At 46.6% G+C, this 27,736-nt stretch overlaps 1 protein-coding gene across 2 annotated transcripts in view; it reads left to right on the top strand.

The window, feature by feature from the left end:
* Positions 1-27,736, top strand: part of LOC144124680 (arylsulfatase B-like) — a 107,033-nt gene that overhangs the window by 71,678 nt on the left and 7,619 nt on the right. For both annotated transcript variants that reach the window (XM_077657512.1, XM_077657513.1), the window contains exons 6-8: positions 3,095-3,226; positions 24,923-25,049; positions 26,412-26,711. In XM_077657512.1, the coding sequence (XP_077513638.1) occupies positions 3,095-3,226; positions 24,923-25,049; positions 26,412-26,711 (559 nt within the window). The remainder of the gene's footprint in view (positions 1-3,094; positions 3,227-24,922; positions 25,050-26,411; positions 26,712-27,736) is intronic.

Below are 27,736 nucleotides of genomic sequence, written 5' to 3' on the forward strand. Positions count from 1 at the left end.
TAAACTGCCATTCATGATCTGAGAGAACCTGTCATATGCGTTCCATCCTATTTTTATCTTTCTTTATTTCCCTCTCATTATCCAGATCAGTGTCACTACCTGCCCTAAGTCGACGTAATCCTTTACCACTTCCAGGCGATCACTGCCAATTGTGAACTGCTGTTCCTTTGCTAGACTGTTGAACATTACTTTGGTTTTCTGCATGTTAATTTTTAGACCCAGCATTCTGCTCAGCTTTCTAACTTATTGATCATGATTTTCAGCTCACCTCCTGAGTGACTTAGCAAGGCAATGTCATCAGCGAATCGCATAATATTTAGGTATTCTCCATGTACTCTTATTCCCGACTGTTCCCAATTTAGGCCTCGGAATGCCTCCTGTAAACAGGCAGTGAATAGCATTGGCGAGATCGTGTCTCCTTGCCTGACGCCCTTTCTTATTCGAATTTTTTTGCAGGGTTTAAGAAGGACTACGGTAGCTGTGCGGTTGCTATATATAGCTTCCAGTATTTCGACATAAGGCTCTTCTACACTTTGATTACGCAATGCCTGTACGACTGCTGAGGATTCCACTGAGTCGAATGCTTTCTCGTAATCAATGAAGGCTATATGAAGAGTTTGGTTATATTCTGCGCATTTTTCTATCACCTGATTGATAGTGTGTATATGATATATTGTCGAATATATTTTACAAAAGCCTGTATGATCATTTGGTTGAATAGTCTTGGGTTTCCCTGACTCTATTAGCGATTACCCTGGTAAATACCTTGTAAGCAACAGATAGTAAGTTAATCAGTCTGTAATTTTTCAAGTCCTTGGAATCTTCCTTCTTATGAATTAAGATTATGTTGATATTCTTCCAATCTTCTGGTACGGTCGAGGTCATAAGGCATTGCGTATACAGGGTGGCTACTATTTCTAGCACGATCTCGCCTCCATCTTTCAACAAATCTGCTCTTGCCTGATCCTCCCCAGCTCCTTTTCTCCCTTCCTATTGCTCCTAAGGCTTTCTGTACTTCCTCTTTCGTTACTGGCCGGATGACACATTGCTCTGCGCTACTGGCTCTCTCATTAAAGCTATGATTACGCTGGCTACTGTACAGATTTGCGTAGAACTCTTCGGCTACTTTAACTATCTTATCCATACTGCTAATGGCATTGCCTTGCTTGTCTCTTAATGCATACATCTGGTTTTTAACTATACCTCGTTTCCTCTTCACCGCTTTTAGGCTACCTCCGTTCTTTAGAGCATGCTCGATTCTCAGCATATTAAACTTCCCTATGTCGGCTACCTTGCACTTATTTATTAACTTCGATACATCTGTCAGTTCTAGTCTGTCGGTAGGGTTAGACGCCCGCATGCTTTGTCGTTTCTTAATCAGATCCTTTGTCACCTGAGCTAGCTTTTCGGTATCCTATTGAACTGTCTTACCGCCTATTTCTACTGCCCACTCCGTAATTATGGCTCTCAGGTTACCGTTCATTGTATGAACATCAAGATCGTCTTTTTCAGTTAAAGCCGGATATCTGTTTTCCAGTGATATTCTGAATTCCTGGACTTTCCCTCTTACCGCTAACTCGTTAATGGACTTCTTCACTAGCTTCTTCCGTTCCCTCTTCAATTCTAAGCTAATTTCAGACCTTACCATTCTGTGGTCGCTACAGCGCACTTTTCCGAGAACGGCCACATCCTGAGCGATGCCAGGTTGAGCGCATAGCATGAAGTCGATTTAATTTTAGTCTCACTATTGAGGCTCTTCCAAGATCACTTCCTGTTCTCTCGTTTGCGTAAGAAAGTATTCATGATCCGTAAATTATTTCTATCTGCGAGTTCTACTAATGACCCTCCTCTGCTATTTCTAGAGCCTATCCAATAGTCGCCTACCGTGTGTCGCCAGCCTCCTTCTTGCCCACCTTCGCGTTGAAGTGGCCCATCAGTACCGTGTAGCGTGATTTTACTTTATTCATTGCCGATTCTACGTCTTCATAGAAACTTTCAACTGTCTTGTCATCATGGCTGGATGTAGGCGCGTAGGCCTGCACTACTTTCAGCTTATATATACCACCTATTGAACCTAATCACGATAGCTGCTACCCTCTCGTTAATACTATAGAACTGCTCTATGTTTCAAGCGATATCCTGATTAATGAGGAATCCTACACCTATTTCTCGTCTATCCGCTAATCCGCGATAGCACAGTATGTGTCCATCCTTTAGTACGGTATGCGCCTTACCTGCTCTCTTAACTTCACTAAGCCCTATGACATCCAATTTAATTCCCTCTAGTTCCTCGAACAGCACCGCTAGGCTAGCCTCACTAGCTAAGGTTCTTGCGTTAAACGTTGCAAGGTTCAGATTCCAATGGCGGCCTGTCCGGAGCCAGAAATTCTTAGCACCCTACGCTGCGTCAAAGGTCTGACCGCAGCCGTGGTCAGTTGCTCCGCAGCCGCTGGGGACTGAGGGCCAAGGGTTAATTGGTTTGTTCATAGAAGGTTGTGGCCAAGTACTACCCCAGGATGGCCAAATCCTGTTCTGGTGATGGAATGCGTTGTCGGTTCTGGTCACCGAGATCATGTCGCACCCAGGCCTGGTTATGCAATCCCACTGACACGCGGATTTTTTTTTTCAAACCCGGTGGAGAATTGCGCGGCACCAGGATTCGAGCCATGGTACTCTTGCGCACGAGGCGGATGCCCTACCTCTACGCCATCGCTGCTCTATGTTTATTAAGGAGCTCACTATTTCAAACATTTTGCTTCGCTATAGCGTACACAACTGCTTATATTGTTATGCGATGGAAGCCAAATATCTCCGTCAAATTATTGTAGTTTTTGTATTTTGCTGTCTGACGATGCTCAAACGGCTTGTGTATTTAAGTAACAAAACGAAACATCCCTGTAACCAAGGAGATCGCTTGTACATAAAAGATGTCATTTCAGCAGGAGTTTCTTTGTTACACGTCACTAGGTTTACCAGGTTTCTCTTTGAGAGGTCACCAGGATACTGACGTGTTGCAAACATTCAATTAATCAGGAGTTAAGAGTGATTGCTTCCTTTATCCTGTTTGCTTCCTTTATCCTTTTTTTCGCCCCAGATTAACTCCAGCGATTCCGGCTTGGACTTCAGAAGAAACCTTACTCTGGCAATAAACGACTCTGGCAGATATTTCACGGAAATTGTAACTGAGGAAAGCCTGTCGATAATTAAGAATCATCCGGTGGAAAAGGTGCGTTTCCCTGAAATACACTGTTCACAGGAGATATACTACAGGACATTAAGTCCAGTTTTCTTGGCTTTCACTTTCAATTATCAGGCAACTGTGAAATATTGTAAGGTACTGTTTTCAATATATTGATGGGACCAGTCTTAAGTTTCCGCGTGTAACCATATCTTGCCTTTAAAGTTTGTTCTCCGTTTGCACCGAGTAGTTCAGACTTCCACAGAGAACCAGTGGAGTGTGTTTTCGAAAATGAGGCGGAAACTGCAAACGTCCGAAGAAGTGATCTGCCGCTGTGTTGATTGTGATGATGCAACCTTAAATGAAAAAAATTCCTTCATAAACAAAGTCCCGTTGAAATATGCACTTGTCCAGAATTTCTGGGTATTAGTAAGTTTGAAGAGCTATATATGGGGGGCTTCGGCACTTAGATGTTAGGCATTAAGATGCACTATAAATTCTATGCCTTTAACTGCTAGATAGAAGGACCTTGGAGTGTCGCCAGCAACTCAGTGGACATTCAGGCAGATACTAGTCCAGAACTCCAGGATAATATTAGCTGCATGGGTATGTGATCGCTTCAGGTACCTTGCTAAAATTCATCCTCGGCGAAATGGAGCCGTAACGCCCTCGATCGAACCTGAATCTATGATTCAGTGGCCCAGCGGCACTGGGAGCAATAGCCCGGGAAAAAATTCTTTCATGCATCCTAAAATACGGCAGGCGCATGGTTAAGCAGACAATGCCAGAGAAAAAAATCAATCGCCTCGCAGTACCTCGTGATTTCTGCATATACTCTTTTATGCAAAACGTGTTTTTGCGACTGTTACGTTTCCTTCCAGGAAGCATGCAGGAACCGCAATAATGTGTGCTTTTCGAGTCCGTTATTTCCTTTGGGGAAAGCATGAGGTTTATTTTTTAATAAAATCTGTTGGCGTTTTCAGAAAGCATATTTTACTGGAGCATAGATTAAAATAATATTGATTTTACCCTTCAGCCGCTGCGGTGGCTCAGCGGTAATGGCGCTCGGCTGCTGACCTCAAGGACGCGGCTTCGATCCCGACCACGGGAGTCGAATTTCGATGGAGGCGAAATTCTAGAGGCCCATCTACTGTGCGATATCAGCGCACGTTAAAGAACGAAAGTGCGAAAAATATTCCATTATATCACCACAGCATTTCGGATTCCGTAAAGGAATGTCAACTGAGTTGACTCTGCTCTATCAAAAGAAATTAAATTTGAATGGGTTCGAAGAGAAAAAATTAACCCTAGGCTTCTCTGCAGACTGTGGAAAGCTTTCGATAGTATTGACCACTCCATATTGTTGACGAAAGTGCAGCACTAAGGATTTCGCGGCGTTCCTCTGACACTTTTAAAATCATACAGCATCGAAAAGAGAGCGTTGCCATTGGTGAAGAGCTTTCATCTCTTCAAGGCTTAACAGTGGGGGTCCTGCAAAGCAGTACTTTAGGACCGGTATTGTTTAACTTATACTTAAACGATATAATTAACATCAGTGACAGCGTACATTTTCTAGTTTACGCAGATGACACAAGTATATTTCTAGAGTCAGATAATGTCGTAAAGATTTTGCGTTTAGCTAATAATAGTCTCTTTGTTGTTTGATTGGAGTGCGACAAACTCGCTCTAAGTTAGAACATCAAAAACAAAGGCAGTTTTATTTGCGCCATCAAAACTGCCTGTAAACTTCGACATAAACTTATACCTTGGAAATGGTAGGCTTGACCTTGTCAAAGAGATAAAAACCTTGGGAAAAATTGTTGATGAACACTTAACCTCGGATGCTCATGTAGACCGTATAAGAAAAAGCCTCGCGAAGACTTGCGGTATGCTGTCTCGATTTCGCTTCATTATTCTTTCAAGGATTAAGATTTTATTGTATGACACCCTATTCTCTCCTCATCCAATTTATTGCAGCCTTGCTTGGGGCACAACATCCAAAAAAACTTTCTTAAACTATTTCTTATGTAAAAAACAGGTATCCATGACAACGCCAACGTTTGGTACGACGCCCATAGAAGCGAATTATTTCCACTTCTTGATATTCTTCCTGTCAAGCATATATACGAATTGAAACTTTTGCGAAAATACAAACTAAGCTTGAAAAATTCTCTCAACTACTTTCTCACACTGTGCAACCTGACAAAAACTTTGCAACTTTCCTACGACATCAGGCACAAAAAGAGTTCGACGCTGAGTAAAGCTGAAATTTGGACGAATTGGTAAGCATTCATTGTGGTTGAACAGAGCAACAAAGGCGGGACAAAGGCAGAACAAGCGCTGACTAGGAACTGAGTTTATTGAATATAGGAAAGTGGTAATATAAAGTGAGCATAAATAGTAAAATATAAAAAAACAGAAAAAAAATGACAAATGGGGGTTAACAACCTATGTCATGTGCAAGTCCAGATATTGAATTTCCTTGTCACTTAATCTCACAGAAGGATAGCTGATGCACTTTTCTGCCAGATTATGAATGTGATATGCTTCCATGGTTTCTTGGCTCACATTGTTCTTATGGTAGAACAGCACTGTGGTCTTCTTGTGCATCGGTTCGCATTTGCATTTTTTGCAGCGAAACTTTGTCCCAGGAGCCGGGCCATCTTTTTCTGGTTTTCATTTGTTCTTTTTCTTTTTCGTGTTTGCCCTTACAACCAGCGCAATGAGCGGCAACATGGGAACAGCGGAATGCGCAAGAAAAAATCACCCTCTTTGCCATGTTGCCGCTCATTGAGCTAGTTGTCAGTGCAAACACGAAAAAGAAAAAGAACATAAGAGAAAACCAGAAAAAGATGGCCGGGCTCCTGGGACAAAGTTTCGTTGCAAAAAATGCAAATGCGAACCGATGTACAAGAAGACCACAGTGCTGTTCTACCATAAGAACAATGTGAGCCAAGAAACCATGGAAGCATATCACATTCATAATCTGGCAGAAAAGTGCATCAGCTATCCTTCTGTGAGATTAAGTGACAAGGAAATTCAATATCTGGACTTGCACATGACATAGGTTGTTAACCCCCATTTGTCATTTTTTTTCTGTTTTTTTATATTTTATTATTCATGCTCACTATATATTACCACTTTTCGTCCTTCAATAAACTCAGTTGCTAGTCAGCGCTTGTTTTGCCTATGTCCTGACTTTGTTGCGCTGTTCACCCATAATGAGTTGGACGCTGCAATTTTCTAGAACTAACCAAAGGTGCAAGAGGATAGAAAATTGTCTTCCGGAACTGTTAAATAATTTAGAGGATGTAAATCTAGATATAAAGAATATCTCAGAAAAGATTAGAAATATCTAATTTCTACCACAGATCTTGCAACTTAGCCCAGCAATGCAATTACTTCCAGTCCTCAATGACAATTTGTTGTGATTGTGTCGATAATCTCTGTGTCCTTCATATACTAGTGACTATATATGGATTCCCCTGCATTTCATGGTATTGTCACACGTGAATGCGGGAGATCACTGATCACAAGAGACAGCGGCGGGCTTCGACGAACGTCTTGACCGCAGCTCCAGATCACTTCTTCTTTTGAGGCGGCGCGTGCTAGCGGAATGCACTGTGTCACTGGCCTCGTTTGGGATTCAGGTAGCGTGACTGGGCCGGAGAAGAGACGAGGACGATCGGAGGAAGAAAACTTGGAAAACTTTATACAAGGACTATTTACATTATGTACAAGCACAGGCAACTGAGAGTGCTTCTCAGTAAAGAGAGCTTCTTAGGAGTCGGGAGTCTCTGATACCTCTCAAGAAGGGGGCTCTCTCTAGCATCAAACCAGCAGCTCCTTAAATACTCTTCGTATTCCCCAGATCCCTAGCTGGGGAATACAGTTCGAAGAACGATGTCCAATCACACGATGACACTGATGGTACCACCCACGGCAGGGCGGTCCTGGTGTTTCTTCGCAGCTCGGTCGAGGGAAAGGGAATAGGACCCGGTCACGTTGTCGTCCCCGCGGTTTCCAGGTGGCCGCGCACGTGCGTCCGGAGGGCACCTACATGACACAGGAATGCAGGCTGTTTCCCCGCAGGTGTCGAAAGAGCTGCACTGGTGACCGGAACGCGGAAGCTCTGTCGCAGGTGCGGCACTCGGGCAATTGTTCAAATTCAGCGTGACTGAATTGGACCACACTGATACCGCACTTCGTCGTGGCGAGAAACGGAACGAATACGCTTATGGTCGTCGCTGGCATTCCTATGGGGACGCTATCGTCGCTGCTTTCGGCATTCCTGTTGAAGGCTGTAGTCGCTATGGGGACGCTATCGTCGCTGGTTCCGGCATTCCTGTTCCAGCACGTGGGGACGCTATTGTCGTCGTTTCCTCTGGCAGTCCTGCAGTCACGTCTCCCCCAGAGGGCTCACCCACCCTCGCGGTGGTCTTCAGGGAATCCTCCCCATGCCCCACTTCGCCGAATTCCACAGCAGGAAGGAAGCGCGAGCACAACAGCACCCCCGCCGCCAATATATTGCGCCCGGAAGATGAACTGCTTGCACGTAGCTCGGCCGACTGGGCGTGCCAGGAACCAGATGCTCTTTGGGAGTCTTCTGATGACATTCAGTGCCGAAGCTCGGCATCGCTTCCCCTCGTCTGATGGCCATTTTTGGAAACTCTCTGCAATGCTAGCCAAAAGGGATCACAGACGCCAAACCGCACCTGACAAAAGCACGTGCCCTCAGAACCCACTCATCCCGCCAACCCAAAACTCAGCGCCAAAACTGCACTTAGCAAAAAACTTTAACTAAAACTTGAAGAGATCAAATGTTTTGCCCGAATGAACACATGGTGTCTCCCGACAAGTAGTATCGCACTTGGATAGAAAAAAAAAATTCGCTAAATGAAATCAGGTTGGTGCTTAGTGGGTACGCGGTACTGGAATAGGTGACTTGATTTGGCCGACGTGGCTTTCAATTTTGCCCGCCCCAATACCTAGAGTCAAGGCACGTTACACCACTCGCTCTTACTTATCCTTGGCCGAAATAAGGAAACCTTCTCCTAGGTATGTTACCTGATTATGAACGACATTTCTGCGAAGAAAGTGGGAGATATGCGCTCTCCATTAGGCATAGAATAAGAAATAAACCTCCAAAACTACAACTTTGGGGGACATCCCCTTTTGTAAAATCTTTACTAGCTAAAAGGCTCGGCTTAGCCCGTCGGCATTTGTGTGGAGCTTGCCTTTCTTGTAGCGAACCTCGAAGCTGTGGTGCTGGAGTGCCAGGCTCACCCTCAGTAGACGACCATTTTTGGGTGACATATTGTGCAGCCAAGTCAAAGCGCAATGGTCCGTTTCTACTGTGAAACGGGACCCGGAGACGTAGCATGCCAGTTTGTATATCGCCCAAACGAGGCATGCGCATTCTTTTTCAGGCGTGCTATACGCCTCTTCCCGCGTGCTGAGCTTGCGGCTCAAGTAAAGAACAGGCCGTGTGTGCCTGCCATTGCTTTCCTGGCAAAGAAGAGCGCCTAACCCGCGGTCGCTGGTATCACATTGTATGATAAAGGGTTCCGAGAAATCTGCAGCAGCCAGTATTGGGCGCTCGCTTAGGGCCGTTTTCAGACTCTGATATGCCTTCTCTTTCTTTTGGTCCCAAGAAAGATTGGCAGGCTCACTTTTTCTCAGCGCGTCGGTCAGGGGGCTGGCTAAATCAGAGTAGCCCATTACTTAATGCTGATAATAGCCTGCTAGGCCAAGAAAAGCCCTGAGTTCCGATTTTGTGGTTGGGCGACGGTACTCCATCACGGCAGCCACTTTAAGTTCTGCAGGTCTGCGTTGGCCTCGTCCAACCACGTGCCCAAGATAGTTCACTTCGGCGCACCCCAGGTAGCATTTTCCCGCCCTTACCGTTAAACGAGCCTCAAGCAGTCGGCTCAACACAATACGAAGGTGTTCAATGTGCTCCTCCCAGTTTTGTGAGAAAACGGCCACGTCGTCAAGGTAGGGGAGAGCGAAATCTGCAAGTCCCCGCAGCACTTGGTCCATTAACTTTGAAAAACAGTACGGAACATTTTTCAAGCCGAAGCTAACATTACAGAGCGAAAAGTGCCGCGGGGGACACGAATGCTGCATACCTGCTGGCGCGCTCAGTGAGTGGCACCTGCCAGTAACCACGAACTAAATCCAGGGTGGATATATATTCTGATACAGTGACTGTTTCAACCCTTTCCTCGATGTTCGGAATAGGGTAGGTCTGGTCCACTGTGATTGAATTCAGTCTCCGGTTGTCCATGCAAGGTCTCGGAGCCTTGCCTGGAACCTCTACAATAATGATTGGAGACGTATAGTCACTTTCACAGGGCACTATGACGCCAAGTTCGCACATACGGCGGATCTCCGTCTCAATGATTTCTTTTTGCCTTGGAGAGACACGGTACGGTTTGCACCTTATTGGCTGTTCGTTGGACATCTCAATGTCGTGTTCGATGAGGGTTGTTTTTCCTGGCTGGTTTGAAAACCCCGCCTCAAAGTCGCGGAAGACGTTTTTCATGTCTCCTCGTTGTTTTTGCGACAAATGTGACTCTTTGTCTATTGAATTTAGCAGCTCATTCGCTACCTGCTCGTCCGCATGTATGACATAAGGTATGTCTGAGATCTCTTCCTCTGGCATGTTCAGCGCCATGTTAACCATGGCCTGACGCTGCACATAAGGCTTCATAAAATTACTGTGGATTATCCGATTGTGTTTGTTCTTAAATTTGACCTCATAGTTGGTGTCCGAAAGCTTGGACACCACCTTAGCTGGCCCTTCCCATTGCACCTTAAGCTTGTTCCTTTTTGACGGACGCAGCAACATCACCTGGTCGCCAGATTGAAAGGTGCGCTTGCGTGCAGATTTGTCGTTCTACACTTTAAACAGTGACTGCGCTGCTCTGACATTATTGCTTAGAGTTCTTGACGATGGGTCGCTTCTCTGCTCTGCAATGAGTGCTTTCCTATCAACCTTAGTCAACTCCTCCCAACAAGTCGAAGCAGGTGTTAATGTCGAACCCTTCGTTGGTTCCTGTTGCCCCATTCTCTATGGAACCGGCAATTCCTTGGATTTCATGAGCTACCGCTGGTTCGGAAACACCTTCATGGTCATGCTTATGCGGTTCAGACGGATCAGTTGTCTGACAAGAATCCCCCGGCTGGTCGGCAGAATGGTTCGGTGCCTGCTCATTTATCGGAGCGCAGTTGAGCTTCTTTGCGAGCTTTCGCGCTCGAGAACGTGTTAGCGCCATGCAAGCCAAGCCCGAGGTGAAAGAGAGACCTTTTTCTTTCAGCAGATGCTTGGATTTGTTCGAAAACAGGTAGGGCAAGTGTGTCGGCAAGTTTACTTAACTGCCGCTTCTGTGTCTAGCCTGCCTAAAGTCCCCTCTAGAGTCACCTTCGCTATAGGCAAGCATGCACTCTGTTCTTCGGCGACCTGCTTAATCCAGGCGCATTCGCCGGTGTAGTCCGTGGAGGAAACACAGGATGGGTGAGCAACATCCATGGTAGCCGCTGAATCCCGCAGTGCCCTGAATTTCTTGCCATTTATCACCACGTCCCGCATGTATGGCTCCAGCCATTTAAGGTTTTCCTCCGACTCTCGCATGCACGCGAACGCCATCTTTTGCTGTTTGCAGTTCACTGAGATGTGATCCTCCTTGTTGCAATTATAGCAGACAGTGGGCTTTCGCGCTTCAAACTCACGAGCTCCAGGTGCCTACTGTTTCGGCGAATTATCAGATTTGGGTGATTCCATCTTGTTTTCGCCTCCTCCTCCTTTGATCCCGCTTCCTCTGTTCGGTGATCCCGGCGTGCTGGTGGAACCCTTCTGTCGGGGATTCTCTTTAAATAGGTTTCTCCCTTTCCTAACCTTTTAATGTACCCTGCCTTGCTTTGGAGGTTTCGGCGAACATAATACTCGTCTGCGAGCTGTGCCGCTTTGTCTAGGTCTATATCTGTTGGCCTATCTTGCAGCCATATCTCAGATCTTCTGGAAGTACCTTGTCATGACTTTCGTGCACCTCAGTGGTCTTAAGCCACTCGTTTAAGTTGACTTTAAGCCGGTACGCGAAGTCAGTATGCGACTCTCCGCCTTTCATTGCCTGCCTGAATCGCTGCCTAAAGGCTTCAGCAGAAAGCCGGTACTTTCTAAGCAGTGCGCTCTTTACCTTCTCAAAGTCATCACACTCTTCCCGTGAGAGGCGAGCCACCACTTCGGCCGCCTCGCACGGAAGGAGAGAAAGTAACTTCTCAGACCAAGCGCTCTTGTCGATGTGCACGTTCCCGCATGCGCGTTCGAATTTTACCAAAAATAGTGCAATATCGCCTCCCACGCGGTAGGGTGAGACGAGATCCTGCAATCTCTGCCTCCCTTGCTCCTCTATCGAAGCTACAGGGCTAAGATGCGCCATATTCCCTCGGTTCGACGCGATTTCGAGCTCCTTCATTTTTCAAGCACGTTCTATCGCTTTTTCCTCTGCCTCACGGACCTCCCGTCTCTCGAGCCAACCGCAGCTCTTCTTTTTCTTTCTGCTCGCACAATTCCCGTCTTTCTTGAGCCAACCGAAGCTCTTCTTTTTCTTTCTGCTCGCACAGCTCCCGTCTTTTCTGCTCTTCTTTGCGTCCAACAATCGTTTCCCAAGCCTCGTTGACCTCCTCAGAAGTAACCTCCTCCTGCCGCATAACCTCGAGAATTTCTTTTTTTCCTTTCACAGAACGTAGCGAAATCCCCAGCTCCTGGCAAATTTCGAGCAGGTCCTGCACATTTAACTTCTCCATCGTGAGTTCCACCGTGCGTTATCAAGTCCATTAAAACAAAAGCCCTAGCTTGAAGTGGACAAAGCAGTTTCCCTAAATCAATTTCCCAGACAACAGGAATCCGCACCTAGCATCTGCCTGTGCTAGTACGGTCTGGCGAAATGAACGGTAAACATTGGGCACTCACCCTGCCAAGGTATAGCTGACGCCTATCAGTCCCGTAGCTGCCGAGGTCCGTTGGAGCCGGTAACTTCACGTGGAAGTCCCACAGCTGTCATCCAGTTGTTGGGATTCAGGTAGCATGACTGGGCCGCAGAAGAGACGAGGAAGATGGGAGGAAGAAAACTTGGAAAACTTTATTCAAGGACTATTTACCGTATGTACAAGCACGGGCAACTGATTGTGCTTCTCAGTAGAGAGAGCTTCTTAGGAGTCGGGAGTCTCTGATACCTCTCAAGAAGGGGGCTCTCTCTGGCATCAAACCAGCAGCTCCTTAAATACTCTTCGTATTCCTCAGATCCCTAGCTGGGGAATACAGTTTGATGAATGATGTCCAATCACACGATGGCACTGATGGTACCACCCACGGCAGGGCGGTCCTGATGTTTCTTCGCAGCTCTGTCGAGGGAAAGGAAACAGGACCCGATCACGTTGTCGTCCCCGCGGCTTCCAGGTGGCCGCGCACGTGTGTCCGGAGGGCACCTGCATGACACAGGAATGCAGGCTGTCTCCCCGCAGGTATCGAAAGAGCTTGCACTGGTGATCGGAAAGCGGAAGCTCTGTCGCAGGTGCGGCACTCGGGCAATTGTTCAAATCCAGCGTGACTGAAGGGGACCACACTAATACCGCACTTCGTCGTGGCGAGGACCGGAACGAATAGGCTTATGGTCGTCGCTGGCATTCCTGTTGAACGCTATCGTCGCTACGGGGACGCTGTCGTCGCTGCTTCCGGCATTCCTGTTGAACGCTATCGTCGCTATGTGGACGCTATCGTCGCTGCTTCCGGCATTCCTGTTCAAGCACGTGGGGACGCTATTGTCGTCGTTTCCTCTAGCAGTCCTGCAGTCACGTCTCCCCCAGAGGGCTCACCCACCCTCGCGGTGGTCTTCAGGGAATCTTCCCCATGCCCCACTTCGCCGAATTCCACAGCAGGAAGGAAGCGCGGGCACAACACTTCCCGGAAAAAAGAGAATCATCCCGATGCGTAGCCTGCGTGTTTTAAAAAAAAGTTCACTATGGAAAGCATGATCTTCGCGCGAAAGTTCAGTTCTACCGCTATCGTTCGTAGTAAGGACTGAGACGGACAACGTGTACCACCTCAGGGTGCAGGGGATCGCAGAGACTTCTTAAAGCCGTCAGAAACGACCTCATAGTTGAGGTCTCCATTTGGCCTAAGAACTTCGTAGGGTCCAAAATATCGACAGAGGAGCTTTTCGCTAAGTCCGCGTCGGCGAATAAGAAACCATACCCACACACGGTCTCCTGATGTGTAGCGAGCATCACGGCGTCGGAGGCTATAGTGTTCGGCATCTCGGCATTGTTAGTCGAGAATCCGCACTCTGGCCAGCAGGCGAGCCTCCTCAGCGAGGTGCAGGAAGGTGTGAAGATCTGCATTCAGGTCGATGTCGTCCACGTGAGGTAACAAGGCGTCCAGCATCGTGGTCACGTGGCGGCCGTAAACGAGATGGAACGGTGGCATGTTTGTCGTTTCCTGTACGGCCGTATTGTATGCGAAGGTGACGGATGGGAGCACTTCGTCCCAAGTTCTGTGCTGAACGTCGACATACATTGAGAGCATGTCGCCTAGTGTTTTGCTTAATCGTTCCGTTAAACCATTCGTTTGAGGGTGGTAGGATGTCGTCTTTCGGTGGTCTGTATGACTGTGGCGTAAACACTGATGCAGGAGGTCAGCCATGAATGCTGTGCCCCTGTCGGTGATCAGGATCACCGGTGCAGCGTGACGCAAAACGATCTGATGGATGAAAAATTTTGCCACGTCGAGGGCTATGGCGCTTGGCAGAGCTGATGTTTCCGCGTATCGTGTCAGGTAGTCAGTTACAACGATTATCCACTTGTTTCCCGAATGAGAAAGAGGGAATGGGCCCAGCATGACCATCCCGATCTGCTCGAAAGGCCACGATGGTGGTGCTATAGGCTTCAAAAATCCAGCTAGTTTTGTTGAGGGCACTTTGCGACGCTGACAGCCTCGGCACGTTCTGGCGTAGTGCGCAACGTCCGGATGAAGGCGGGGCCAGTAATTCTTCTCTTTGATCTTTGCAATCCTGCGGGCTACACCCAAATGTCCAGAAGTCGGTTCGTCGTGAGTAGCTTGAAGGATTTCGTCACGTAGGCTCGTCGGTATGACAATAAGCTATTGCTGATTGTTTGCGGAAAATTTTTCTTCACGAGGACACCATGGCGAATGCAGAGTTATGCTACCGAGCGCTTGAAAGCCTTCGGGATAGTCGGGCGGGTACCGTTAAGAAACTCCATGAGGTGCCGAAGTTCCGGGTTGGTGTATTGTTTTTAAACGAGGCTCATTGCACTGATCGCATTTAAGGCGATGTCGTCGTCGTAGTTACCATCCTCCGTTGGGGATTCGACCGGAGCGTGCGAGAGGCAATCGGCGTTCGAGTGCTTCCGGCCAGACTTGTACACCACTGTCATGTCGTATACTTGGAAGTGCCGACTCCATCTGACGAGGCGGGTTGCCGGATCTTAGGGGGTCGCAAGCCAACTCAAGGCATAATGGTCCGTAACTACAGTAAAACGTTTTCCGTAAAGGTAGGGTCGAAATTTCGACGTCGCCCACACTATCGCTAGACACTCTTTCCCAGTTGCTGAGTAGTTAGCTTCAACGTGAGACAAAGAGCGGTTGGCGTAAGCGATGACTCGTTCTCGACTGCTCTGGATTTGAACCAGAACGGCACCCAGGCCGACGTTTCTTGCGTTAGTGTGAAGCTCCTTATCTCCGTTTTCGTCGAAGTGAGCCAGAACTGAAGGTGCTTGCAGGTGGCGTTGAAGAGTTTCAAATGCTTGTGCTTGAGGGTCGTCCCACGTGAAAGGCGTGTCTGTCCTTGTCAAACGCGTCAGGGGCTCAGCGATTCGAGCGAAATCTTTCACAAAGCTACGGCAGTAGGCACATAATCATAGAAAGCGGCGGACTGCCTCTTGGTCCTGCGGTGGAGGGAAATTGGCAATAGCTTTGGTTTTTCCTCGGTCCGGCCGAACTTCCTCGTTACTGACGACGTGACCCAAGAATTATAGCTCAGTGTAAGCAAAGTGGCATTTCTCTTTTTTAACCTTAGCCCAGAAGAGTTGATGGCTTGCAGCACAACTTCGAGGTGCGAAGGTACTCTTCGAACGTTGGTGCGAACAAAACAACGTCATCAAGGTAGACGAGGCATGTCTGCCACTTCAGGTCTACCAGAACTGTGTCCATCAGCCGTTGGAACGTTCCGGGTGCAGAGAACAAACCAAATGGAATTGCCTTAAACCCATAGAGCCCGTCCTGAGTAATAAATGCGGTTTTTTCTCGGTCCCGTTCATCTACCTCGATTTGCCAATATCCTGATTTGAGGTCCATGGATGAGAAATATTTTTAATAGCAGAGGCGATCAAGAGCATCGTCGATTCGAGGAAGGGGATAAACATCATTTTAGTTACTTTATTTAGGTGGTCGTAGTTAACACAAAACCGCAGTGTGCCATCTTTTTTTCTCGTCACGAGGATTACAGGTGCGCCCAGGGACTACGGGAGGGCTGAATGACGTCGTCTCGAAGTATCTCCTTAATTTTGCGGCTGATTGCGACGCGTTCAGTGGAAGACACACGGTAAGGTGACTGTCGGAGAGGGTGCACAGCGTCATCCATAATTATCTGATGCTTGGCTAGCTGTGTTCTTCTGACGCGGGAAGATGTCGAGAAGGTATCGCCGTAGCGCTGGAGGAGAGTTTCTATTTGGCCTCGCTGCAGCGGCGAAAGCACGGGGTTAATGTCGTACTGGAAGTCGGGAACACCGGTGTGAACTTCTGTTGACGGCACCATGGCAAGGCTGGGCGCTCGTCGAATGTCGGCGATACCATGAATGTGGCCAACAGTTGTCCCAAGGCTGAGATGTTGGTTCTCACCTCCAAAATTCGTAAGCAGTACTTCGGTTTCTCCGTTTTCGAGGCAAACGACCCCTCTGGTGACAGCAGGACAGCGGTCGGAAAGCATAATTTGTTTGCTTTCGATGACACCTTCAAACTTCCGCAGCGTCTTCGCGCCGACAGATACCACAACACTCGAACGGGGTGGAATGGTGACGTCATCAAGGATCTAAAGAGCCGCGGGACGTTCGGAAGCACTGTGGATTGCGTTCTCGGTGGAGAACGTCACTGACTTTTGATTTAAGGTCAATGACCGCGTCATTTTTTGTCATAAAATCCATTCCGAGGATTACGTCCCGGGAACACTGGTCGAGTACGATGAAGGCGGACAGGTGCGTGTCCTCTTCGATGGTCACTCCTGAAGTGCACTTGCCAGCTGGGGTGATCAAATTGCCACCGACAGTACGAAGCTGTGGGCCCTTCCAAGGTGTTGTCACCTTTTTCAGAGTCGCGGCATAAGGTCCACTGATTACCGAGTAGTCGGCGCCGGTGTCTGCAAGTGCGGTGGCGTCGGCACCGTCGATCGAAATGTTCAGATCAGCAGTTGTAGTCGTAGGTGTAGGGGAAAGTCGCGGAGTCCGCTCATGGCTACGGTGTGGCGCCAGTCGATTTCATTGCGGCGAAGAATTGATGAGGCGAAGCATGTTATCGGGCTGGTGATCGTCGATGCGTCGTATAAATGGTCGGTCATGTCTGTGCAGTTGTGGAGGATCTTGGAAGTGTCGCCGTTGAGCAACCTTTCCCCAAAAGGTTGCCGCTTCTAGTTTTCTTGACGGGGACTATGAGACCTTCCGCGCGAAATGCCGGCGGAAGAACGTCGCGGAGACGAAAAACGACGTGGACACGGCGACCGAGCATAGCACTGTGGTGCTTCGGGTGCCGCGGCCAGGTAATCGCTTATTACTCGAGGCTGTTCACCACGCTGCGGTCGAGGCGCATCGGCACTATATTCCTTCCGACCCATACGTTGTAACGAAAGTTGCGGTAGACGTGACCGGGCGCGCCGCAGTGATAGCACAGAGGGCGCTGATCGGCAGTACACCAGACGTCGCTCTTCCGAGGGGGACCTGAGAAGGGTGAGGAAGGAGTGGTTGGCGGCGAATGTGGACAGGTGTATAGCGGCGACCTGGAGGCGGCGGTGGACGGCGAACGGCTGCGGCGTATGTCATCATCTGTGGTGTTGTGTTCCGTTGAAGAGGGTCTGGCGGCGGGAGTGCCTGTTGAACCTCTTCACGAATAATGTCCAAAATGGAAGAAACTTGCGGGGACTGCGGGGCTGGAAAGAACTTTTGAAGCTCTTAGCGTAGGACGGTCCGGATGGTCTCCCGAAGGACGTCGTGGCTAGAAGCATCGACACCGCTAGTAGCCATCAGCGACGGCGGACGCTCGTATTGTCTGGATCGTATGTCGAGCATGTTCTCCATCGTAGTGGTTCGGAAACAAATTCGGCGACTGTTCTGGGCGGGCTTCGAACTAACCCAGCGAAGATCTGCTTTTTGATGCCCATCATAAGAAAACGCAGCTTCTATTCGGACATATTGGGATCAGCCCGGCGGGAGAGCTTCGCCATGTCCTCGGAGTAAACTAGGACGCTCTCGTTTGGTAATTGGACGCGTGTCTGCAGGAGCAGCTCGGAACGGTCTTTCCAGAGGACGGTGGCAAAAGCCTGCAAAAACTGAGTCTTGAAGAAAGCCCACGTTGTTATTGTGGCCTCTCGGTTCTCAAACCAAGTACGAGCTGCACCCTCCAGTGAAAAAACACGTGCTGCAGCTTTGAGTCGTCAGCCCACCTGTTGCATTGGCTACGCGATCGAACGTCTCGAGCCAGTCATCCGGGTCCTCGCCTGGAAAGCCTTGAAAGGTGGGTGGCTGGCGTGGCTGTTGCAGCACAACGGACGGCGAAGAGATCGCATCCGGCATGCTGACCGGGGTTTGTGTGGACACTGATTGTCGCGTTGAATCAGAGGTCAGTGTCCTCACAGTCGGATGAGACTGCAGACGCCCGAACTCTGCTTGCAGCCCTTGCAGCCACCGGCTACCTTGGTGGGTCGGCGCAACTTAGACTTTCAAGGATTCAGGCGGGCTGGAGTCCCGGCTTCCTGGAGGGGTCCTGGGCATGAGGTGCGCTACCAAGCACCTCCACCAAGGTGTCACGCGTGAATGCGGGAGATCACTGATCACAAGAGACGGCGGCGGGCTTCGACGAACGTCTTGACCACAGCTCCAGATTCTTCTTTTAAAGGCGGGTGCTACCGAAATGCACCATGTGACTATCAGGTCTTACATAACTTTGGTTATTTTTTTTCTCTGCTTCGAGATTACATCAAAATGAAGATTGTGCGTTTTTTGGTGTGTTTTATGATACTATGAATGCCAAGGGCCTGGTTAGCATTGCTGTGTGTGACATATGCACCAATGTATGTCCGATAGTGTTATTAGTTGTGTCTTATTGCTTGTAATATGTCCCCTTGTACGCCTATGAATAGTCAGCTTAATTGTGTCCAATGAGAGTATCGACAACGTAAGTGGTGTTCTCTGCTTTTAATCCAGACAAATATAATTGTTTAAATGAGAAGCTCTATGTTAACGTCCTTCAACCGGTCAAATATGGGGGCAGCAACATTCAAGCTGTAAATAAGCAGCTTTTTGTTGCTTGCCCTCGCAGTTCTTGTACTCTTGTAAAAATGCGAAATAAATTGAATTGTACCCCAGGTGGTAGAAATTTCCGGAGGCCTTCACTACGGCATCCCTCATATCCTAAGTCGCATTAGGACGTTAAACCCCGATAAACCCAAATAAACTCACTGCTATATGCAGAAATCAGGCTAATTTAATGAATCTTGAAATATCTATATACATTTTGTAGATACAGGAGGAGTCACAAAGGTAACATATGCAAAAAGAGCCTGCTGCTAGAGAGTGCTCAAAATTGCTAATTTACTAACACGGCGTGAAAATCATTCACTCTCAAAATATTTTCAAGGCATATTTTCATGCGAGTGCTCCATATTAATGAAAAAATTTAAGCGTGAGTGAAGAAAAAGACGAAAATTAAGTTACAGAGCTTGAATGTTAGGTGATTTCTTCACACTAAGTAGCAATGAATGGCACAAACATGTTGCAGAAAAGTTAACTGTGAATATGCCGTAATTAGATTTAGGTTCTCTGGTAAGAAATTGTTCTGGTCTCCGAAGCCAGTGAAACTGATGCCGGAAACCGGATGCATTTAATAGTTCGGACTGGGAAGTGTTCGTTTTGCGATCTTCTGGATGATAGTGACAATACAAAAATGAACCATGGATTACATTTCTTGGAGTATGCGAGCTTGTAGTAACAATGGAAAACTGCATAGAATGTTGCTGAAAGAAAAAATGCAGATGGCTTGATTGGGCATCTGTTGTAGCGATGAAGAGTGCGTTTTGTGTTTCCCTAAGAAGAAATGTAGAGTTAATATTGATACGGATAAAAGGGCAGTAGGTAAGATGACCATGCGTAAATTAAAATAACAGCGTGCCCTAATATGCACTCGACCCCGTACGCCGTTTTCTTTTTAGGTGGCGTACACAGAGTTTTCGCGAGAAGACGAAGTAATTTTCAAAAATAGATTTGCCAAATAAAATAATGTGTCTTTCATGACAGTAAACGACGACATGGGCTGCATTTTAAGTGTGTAAAGGCTGCGCTGTAAGCCTCAATGTAAGAGCAGTGCGCAGTTGTATAATGTGCGGCGTCTGAGATAGGGCTCAATTTACGCAACCGTCATGGAGCTTGGATCAACATACAAAAGGATAAAATCTTTTTATTGTAATCTGTGCTTCAGTAAAATATGGTGTATGCAAACGCCAACAGATTTTATTGAAAAAATAAATCTCACGCCTTCCCCAAAAGACATGACGGACTCTAAAGGCATACATCATTGCGATTCCTGCGTGCTTCCTGGTAGGGAACGTAACAGTCGCATAAACACACGTTTTGCATAAAAGAGTATAAGCCGAAATCACCAGGTACTGCGAAGTGATTGTTTTCTTTCTAGCGGTATCTGCTTAAACTTCCTGGTGAGAAACGTAGCGTAAGTTCATTGCTTGGGCAGTAACAAAAATCAGATAATTAATTTTTAATTCCAGCTGGCAGGCGCATGGGAGCAAATAGAGAATTTAAGCGGGCCATCAGGACACCGAACATAATTATAGATGTAAAAAAGTAACTGGCCTTGGCCCTGCGATGCCAGGAATTCCGACAAGGAAAGTTGTGGGGCGATTTGGTGACGATATTCCATGACTACAGCGGGACGAACGGTGCGTAGAAGAAGGAAACGCGCAGAGGTCTACAAAGCGCTGTGTTGTGTCGCTGTGTTGTGACCTTCTTCAATGTCCCGTTCGTACCGCTGTAGACAGGAATTCCGGCTGTTCAGATGCATCGAGGGTGGTATGCTGAGCCTGCATTGCCACGCGCACGTAGAGAGGTAGCGCGGAGTAGACGCCTCAGACTCTTCATTTTTTACCTCTGCCTCGACCGGCGCGTCGCAGACGGCAGATAGGCCGGCGTGTCTAGGCTTGCCCTGCGGCTCGAGTGCGTGCATCTGATGCGCCTGGAGAGACAAAATTCCTCACCCATATCGCTGAAGGGAACGACATTGCTCCGCACCAGACAACTGATACTGGATGCTAGAATAGCCTGCTGCATTCTGTAATTTCAATGAGCGACGAAGTGCAAAACTTTAAAGATTGACTAGCAAGTTATTGGTTAGTCTCCATAGGAATGAAATAAAACACTGTGACGTACGCGACGGTGATTGCTATGATCATGTCGCTGAAAATCCGGCGTCGTCGTCGGCGTCGTCGTTTAGCTGCAGCAAGAAATGCAAGAAAAATCCCCACAAAAGCAACCTAGCGTGCAAGTGGGCCGCTTAGTTCATGTCACCTCGTGGCTTCGTCCCATCCTGCCCATCAGACTTTGATTAAACTGCCCACTTAGGCAGGGGGGCAGTTAAAATAAGGATTAACGGGAATTAATAGAACGGGAGTTACGGCAATTAACGGGAAGATCAACCTGTGCCGCACAAAACCCACCGGTGGCATCACCTGCCATCGCAGGGCAGTGGCTCATCGCTTAACCGCTGCACCACTTCGTCAGTAGTAGTATGAGGGACCCCAGGGATCAATGAATGGGAAGTAGAGAATGATCAAATCCGCATATATGGCAACTAACCCATTAAAGGTTCAACGTCATACCCTTAAGGCAGTGCTTAAGTGTCCCCTCAAAGGTTTTGCAGGTGGTTTCGTAATTTGAAGGGAAACAAGTAATCCAAGCGACGTGCATATTCTTTAGTTCCAGTTAACTAAATTAAGGGAACGGGGCCGGATATGGCACATGGCACAGAAGCATGGTCTCCTAATACCGCGCTTGAATCTTGCTAACATTAAGCTTACAGTAACATCCACATCTATCATAATTTTTCTCGCGCTGATGATGAACAGTAACCCATGTGCTGGCATTTCGCTTCAGCGCCTTCAGATTAGGTGATTGTAATGTCAACAGCAGTGGTTTACTTTCAAAGGCATTGTTTACGAATGCATCCAAGCGTTTGTGCCAACAATTGGTAAGAAAAGCACGTCGTATTCCTTAGATTACTCAGGACACTTCACGCTTACAGCGTCAGCTTAAAAGGTTGAGGAAGAGGTCAGAACATTCTAGTTGCCACACATTAAAACCTCATAAAGAACATAACCCAGCAACAAAAACTGAAATTGCTCATGATAACAATAAATATTATAACACGGTACTTCCATAGACGATTCAAACGTGTCCCGAGAAATCCTAGCGGCTTATACTTCCATTTTCTCGATCACCCAGCGTGTTCTCAGTAGGTAGTGTGTATGTGTGTGATAATGGCGGAATTCGCTCGGCGTTCAAATTCACTTTAAACTTTTCACGAAAGATAATGGCCATCTTCCAGAATTTCACATGTTCTTGCCTTCAATTCCTGATTCAGTGATTGCTGAGGCTCGTATTTATAACTTAACACTGAACCTTGATGTGAAAAAATCGCTTGGACCTGATGACATACCTAATGCTTTTGTTGAAACCCTATTCGGAATAGTGCTATAAATATGTGTGTACTTTATAATAAGTTTCTGAATGAATCTTCCTTACTGGGCAACTGGAGAACTGCCGGAATCAAACGGAAACGCCAAACAGGCAAAAAAACACGCCTCCGTAACAACCGGCCAATTTCCTTAACCTCAACATCGTGCAAAAATCTCGAACACATAATTCATAAGCATTTAATCGCGTCTCTTGAGGAACACAACACAATTTCAAAAGCATCGCACCGGTTCAGACACGATTACTTTACAATCACTCTATTTAAACTATAGAACACTTTTTGAAGTCATAAAATAGGGGAAAGCAGACAGGCGCAATTTCGATAGACTTTACAAAATCATTCGATAAATTTTCACACAGTAGATCACTTCACAAATTAGGTTCTATAATAAATAACTAAGCTATTGGCGTGGATTTCTGCTTCCTTAAGAGACCAACATCAGTTCTTCTCACTAAACAACGCATCTTCTGATACTGTACTTGCTGATTCTTGTGTTTCCTAGGGGTCCGTACTGGATCCTCTACTATTCTTGATCCTCTTAAATGACATTGTTGATAATATTTCAGTTCATGATAAATTGTATGCAGGTGATTTTGTGGGCTGCAACACTATTAACGGTTCAGGACCAACATAGATTAAATAATGAGTTTTCAAAAGTAATAGCATGGTGGGAAGAGTTGCACATGACATTGAACTTTGACGACAGTATTCATACGAAACACTCTGACGAAAAGTCTCATCGTGTGGGAACGGCGCTGGACTTAAACTAAAAAGAAAACTTTAAGCGCGCTTCGTCTGTTGTCGTGTTTACAGTTTTCTTGTTTGTTTAAATCCAGCGCGGTTCCCACACGGTGAACCACCAACTAGCCCCTGTAATTGCTTGCTTAAAGGTCTCATTCTCTTCCCGTACAGGACTATTAACGTCACGCTTTCAGAAGTAATGCATTATAAAAACCTCGGTCTGTGGATCACAAACAATTTGTCATGGACGAAACAAATCGACACTGTCACAGATAACGCCCGCCGTAAACTATTTTTTCTTAGGTCTTTAAAATCAGCACCACCAACTGTGCGATTTCTTGCACACAGAACCATAATGCGTCCATCGATTTAATATGCCGTCGTAATATGGGGCCCGAAAACCAGCAAGACTTATTCCAACGAAAAGCAACAAGATTTATTTTAAACAAATACCGTTGTGTATCAATCCCGGAGTAATTTCAACAATGTGTCTTCGCGTCGAATAATAACAGGCATCGCATATGTAGGCTGAGTTCTTTTTTTTCAGTTGATAACAAGACATTACAATATTGACACATCTGGTATCATCACTTTCTCGATAGGTTATGAAACAAGACACCGACATGACTAAACAATAATGGCCCTAACTTCAAGAAAAATTTCTTTAAGCAGTCTTACTTCCCACGAACTATGCCTGACTGAAATAATGTCCCTATCGACGCACTCACGCAGAAGTCATTAAGATCATTTGAAGAGCACCTAAATTCTTTACTGATATTGGTTTGACTGTATATATGTGCATTTATGTATGGTATGTACCCACTCTGCTAACACAGCAGTATGTATAAATAAGACAACAATACTGTACAGCACGCGTACACAACACTTTTAGAACGTCACTTGCATACGCTTCACTTATATGCCACTCTCACTAGGACAATCCTACGAATCTTTTTAAGTTGGTTCAAAACACGGCAACAAAATTTATCAACTCATCCTACTGACGTCTTCAAAGCATATCTCCACTGAAGCATTCTTTCGACATTCAAGCACTTTCCACGGCCAGAAAACATGCTCGCTTATTATTTTTTGTGCCTTTTATCATAATAACCTTCCCTTTATTCAAGTATACATCAGACTAGCCCCCCATGTCTCATGTCGCCTTGATCATGCTCATAAACTCTGTCCAGTGTTTGCGCATAGAAAATGTATCAAAACTCACCTCTAGTTGTGGCCATAAACTAGTAGAATTCTTTACCATCCAGCATCGGGTCATTGCCGAACTTCCCGCATTTTCAGTATTCATTAGTATGTTTTCTTTGCACCCATGACACCTCGTAATATTTTGCGTATATTTATTTTGTTCTTTTTTCCTCGTTGCTTAGTGCACAATTTTATATCGTTTGATCATGTATTCTTTGTAATTATTTGAAATTTTTTGCCCTGTTTAGTGGTGCAGTTTTTGTAACTTTTTGTTTTGTAAAAGATATGCTGTGCTCCTTTGTTCTGTTTTGCTGTTTCCCTTGATCGTGCTTTTTTATCCTCTATCCCCCCCCCCTATTTAATGCCTTGCTGGGCCCTTAGAGTGCCCTGAAATAAATAAATAAACAAGACACCGAGCATCTACTTTTGCGAACCGAATAAAAAGACGCACTAGAAGCTCGAAATGCCTGCAGTGTCCTGAATATCTTGCGAGTACTTCTGAGTACGTTCTTGCGATTTATCTTCACTATACTTCAGGACTTTCTCTCTATGCATATGTAAAGTGCAATAATATAGGTTTCAAGCAGTATTATCACCTTCTAATTGCTTTAGAGGGCCTGATATTTCGTGCTTAAAAGCACTTAGTAGCTCGAAATTGTTGTTCTTACACTGGCATAACATTTAATGTTTGGAAATGAGTTCAATACTGGCGCCTATAACGGCACGCGGCTGACGCAGAGCGTTGACTACCACCACAGCCGATGTTCCTGTACGTTACACACTTCGCCCCGCACTACGGCACCGTTAGAGACCCTCTGCAGGCACCGCCTCGGTACTTGCAAGGTTACGACTTTATTGGCCACCGAAACCGCACCATTTATGCAGGTAAGTAAGCTTTAAACGGCAAATTTATTTTGGCGTCATTCACCATCCACATCAGCCTTAGCCGCCAAATGCAAGACAAAGCCCTTTGCCATGTATCTCTATTTAATCGCACCCTGTGCCAGATACGACCACCTTATCCCCGTAAAGTACACATCCTGCTCAATCCACCTGACTTTTTGTCGGCTCCCGCCAAGTTTGTCCCCTCTTCGAATTGCTCTTAACGATCATGGTTTATCTTGTCCTCGCATTACGTACCCTGCTCTTCTCAGATGTCACCCGCACTATATGCAGCGGATAGAACAACTGGTCGCAGGTTCTCAGGGCTCCGATGCATACCAGCCAGTGATAAAGAAGGGTTCATTCGCGCTAATAAGTATATCTTATAAGAAGGGACCGACTCCAGCAGCAAGAATTGTGTTCATGCCCTTGCGATCGCAATTTTTCTCCTCTCTTTTGTCTTCCAACGCAACGATGTCGAACAGTCGACGCTCCCTCGAAGTTACTAAAAATCCGGAAGGCTGTACATTGTAGAACGCTTATTGATGGGAAACCTTTCGCGCTGATATATTTAAAACACGCACGACAGAAAGCAAGCAATAGCAAGATCTACGCTGCTGGAACAGATTTAGCACGCAGGTCCTGAAATGTCTAGAAACTTTCCCAGAGCTGAGAACAAACCACGGTGCCTGGCAGCCGAGGCTGTGCCTCTCCGTGCATGGCCGTATTCATTACAAAAACGTCTGTATTCCAACTGAGTGTAGTATACTGTGGCGATTTTTATTGAAAGAATATTTCAATTAACAGAGGAAAGCAGTTGGAAAAGCTACGGAAGTAAAGTGAATAATACTTCAGTGTCTCCTGCATGGCAAGTTTAATCAGATTACACCGCTTCTATGAGGCGGCTTAGTCCTCATCACGGAAGTACAGCCTTTGTAAAAAATAACCAGTCAACAGAGTTTCTTTCTTAGCGCTTTAGAGATGCTGTTATAGCACCTCTTGAGGCTTAAATACGGCAAGGTATGGAGATCCTTCTCCTCACCTTTGGAGACCTTCTGGTATTTAGGAGCCTAGTGACAAAACTATACGGCTCACAGGAAAACAACGCTGCCTGGTGACTTTTAGCAAAGACGATAACCCGCTAAAGATGTCGATGCGACTTCGAAAATACCACCACAAGTTTTTAACTGTAATGCAAGCTGACAGCTAGTCTTCCAATAAACCAAGAGCGATTTAATTTGAGTGTGTCACCTGTGAAAAGCGATCAAACGTTCACGCGTGAAGTGTCAAGATAATCTCTATGTTTGACGCCCGATTAAGTGCGAAGAGCGCACTCAATTGGTTACTTTTCCACATTCATTACAGGTATGGTGTCCGCACTTGACGAATCTGTGGGCAAAATTTTCGCCGCCTTGCAAGACAGAGGGATCCTGGACGACACATTTTTCATTTTCTGCTCTGATAACGGCGCTGCCGCTACATTTTACGACGCAAACGCTGCATCGCCCTGGCCACTGAGGGGCGAAAAGTTCACACTCTGGGAAGGCGGAGTACGCGCTCCTGGATTCCTATGGACCGCAAAGAAACTCTGGACCGGTGCCGGATCCGACTACGACCACTTCTTCCACGCTACTGACTGGCTGCCTACGCTTTACGAGTTGGCTGGTAAGAAAATACCACTCACTGCTCTTTATCTCTTTCTGCTGTTAATGTTGGGTGTTAGATCAGCGGTGGTTTTGGTGCCCCGTTTTAATGTAAACTAAAATGAATGGCATTATGAAGGCCGATCTCGAGTAATATAACTCTTCTCTGCAGATATTTTGAGCAAAACGAAAAACACCTATTGTAGATATTTTAATATCCAGGCAATAGGGGGAAAGTGATTTTATGGCTTTGTGTGACCATTATCCTCACTACTTTATATCACTATCCCCCTGGGCGAATATGGGCGCTGTGCGTTGCCTGCAGACAATTTATAACACTTCCGCAGTGGCCCTTGCACGGTTTAATTTTCCAGTGCCTGCACGACTGTTGATAATCCGACTGAATCAAAGATCAGTGCTATATACAAGCAAGTATATATTCTGCTCATTGCTGCACAACCAGGCCGATGATGAGAATATTCTATGCTGTTGCGTCCTCTTTGTAAGGGATGTTTCTACGCTGTTCACAGCGCCGAAATTACACGGTGCCCTGAGCGCCAGGGGAACATTGGATGATGACAACGTAGAGCATGCGCTTTCATGACTCTGCCTGGCCAATTATATCTGAGGTACAATCGCGCTTCACTATTTCAAAGCCACCCGAGATGTACAGTCGCCAGCAAAAGTTTCCGGGATGCGATTTCATGAAAAAACATTTATTGTATCTCAACCTCGCTACCCAGTAGCCTGATATTGCTGCCAGAGGAAGGTGCATGCAGGCGCGTAGAATCTTCCCACATTTTATGTAATTGGCTTCCGGGACTGTGCAGGAATAATTTTTTTTCAGCAAACCGATGTCCCATAAGCTTTTTCTGGCGATTGCACATATCCTTACCCATACCGCTTCAAGCTAACAGCAGCGAGGGACGTTCTTAGCCAAGCCTGGGCCTGCCGTAGCTCACAATATCGTCATGTTTTATTCAGTCTCACTATCATCGGTAGCTTTTGGTTGTGACATAATATAACTGCAGTGCAACTTTGTTGGCA

The sequence above is a fragment of the Amblyomma americanum genome, chromosome 3, assembly GCF_052857255.1.
Source record: "Amblyomma americanum isolate KBUSLIRL-KWMA chromosome 3, ASM5285725v1, whole genome shotgun sequence".
Classification (NCBI taxonomy): domain Eukaryota; kingdom Metazoa; phylum Arthropoda; class Arachnida; order Ixodida; family Ixodidae; genus Amblyomma; species Amblyomma americanum.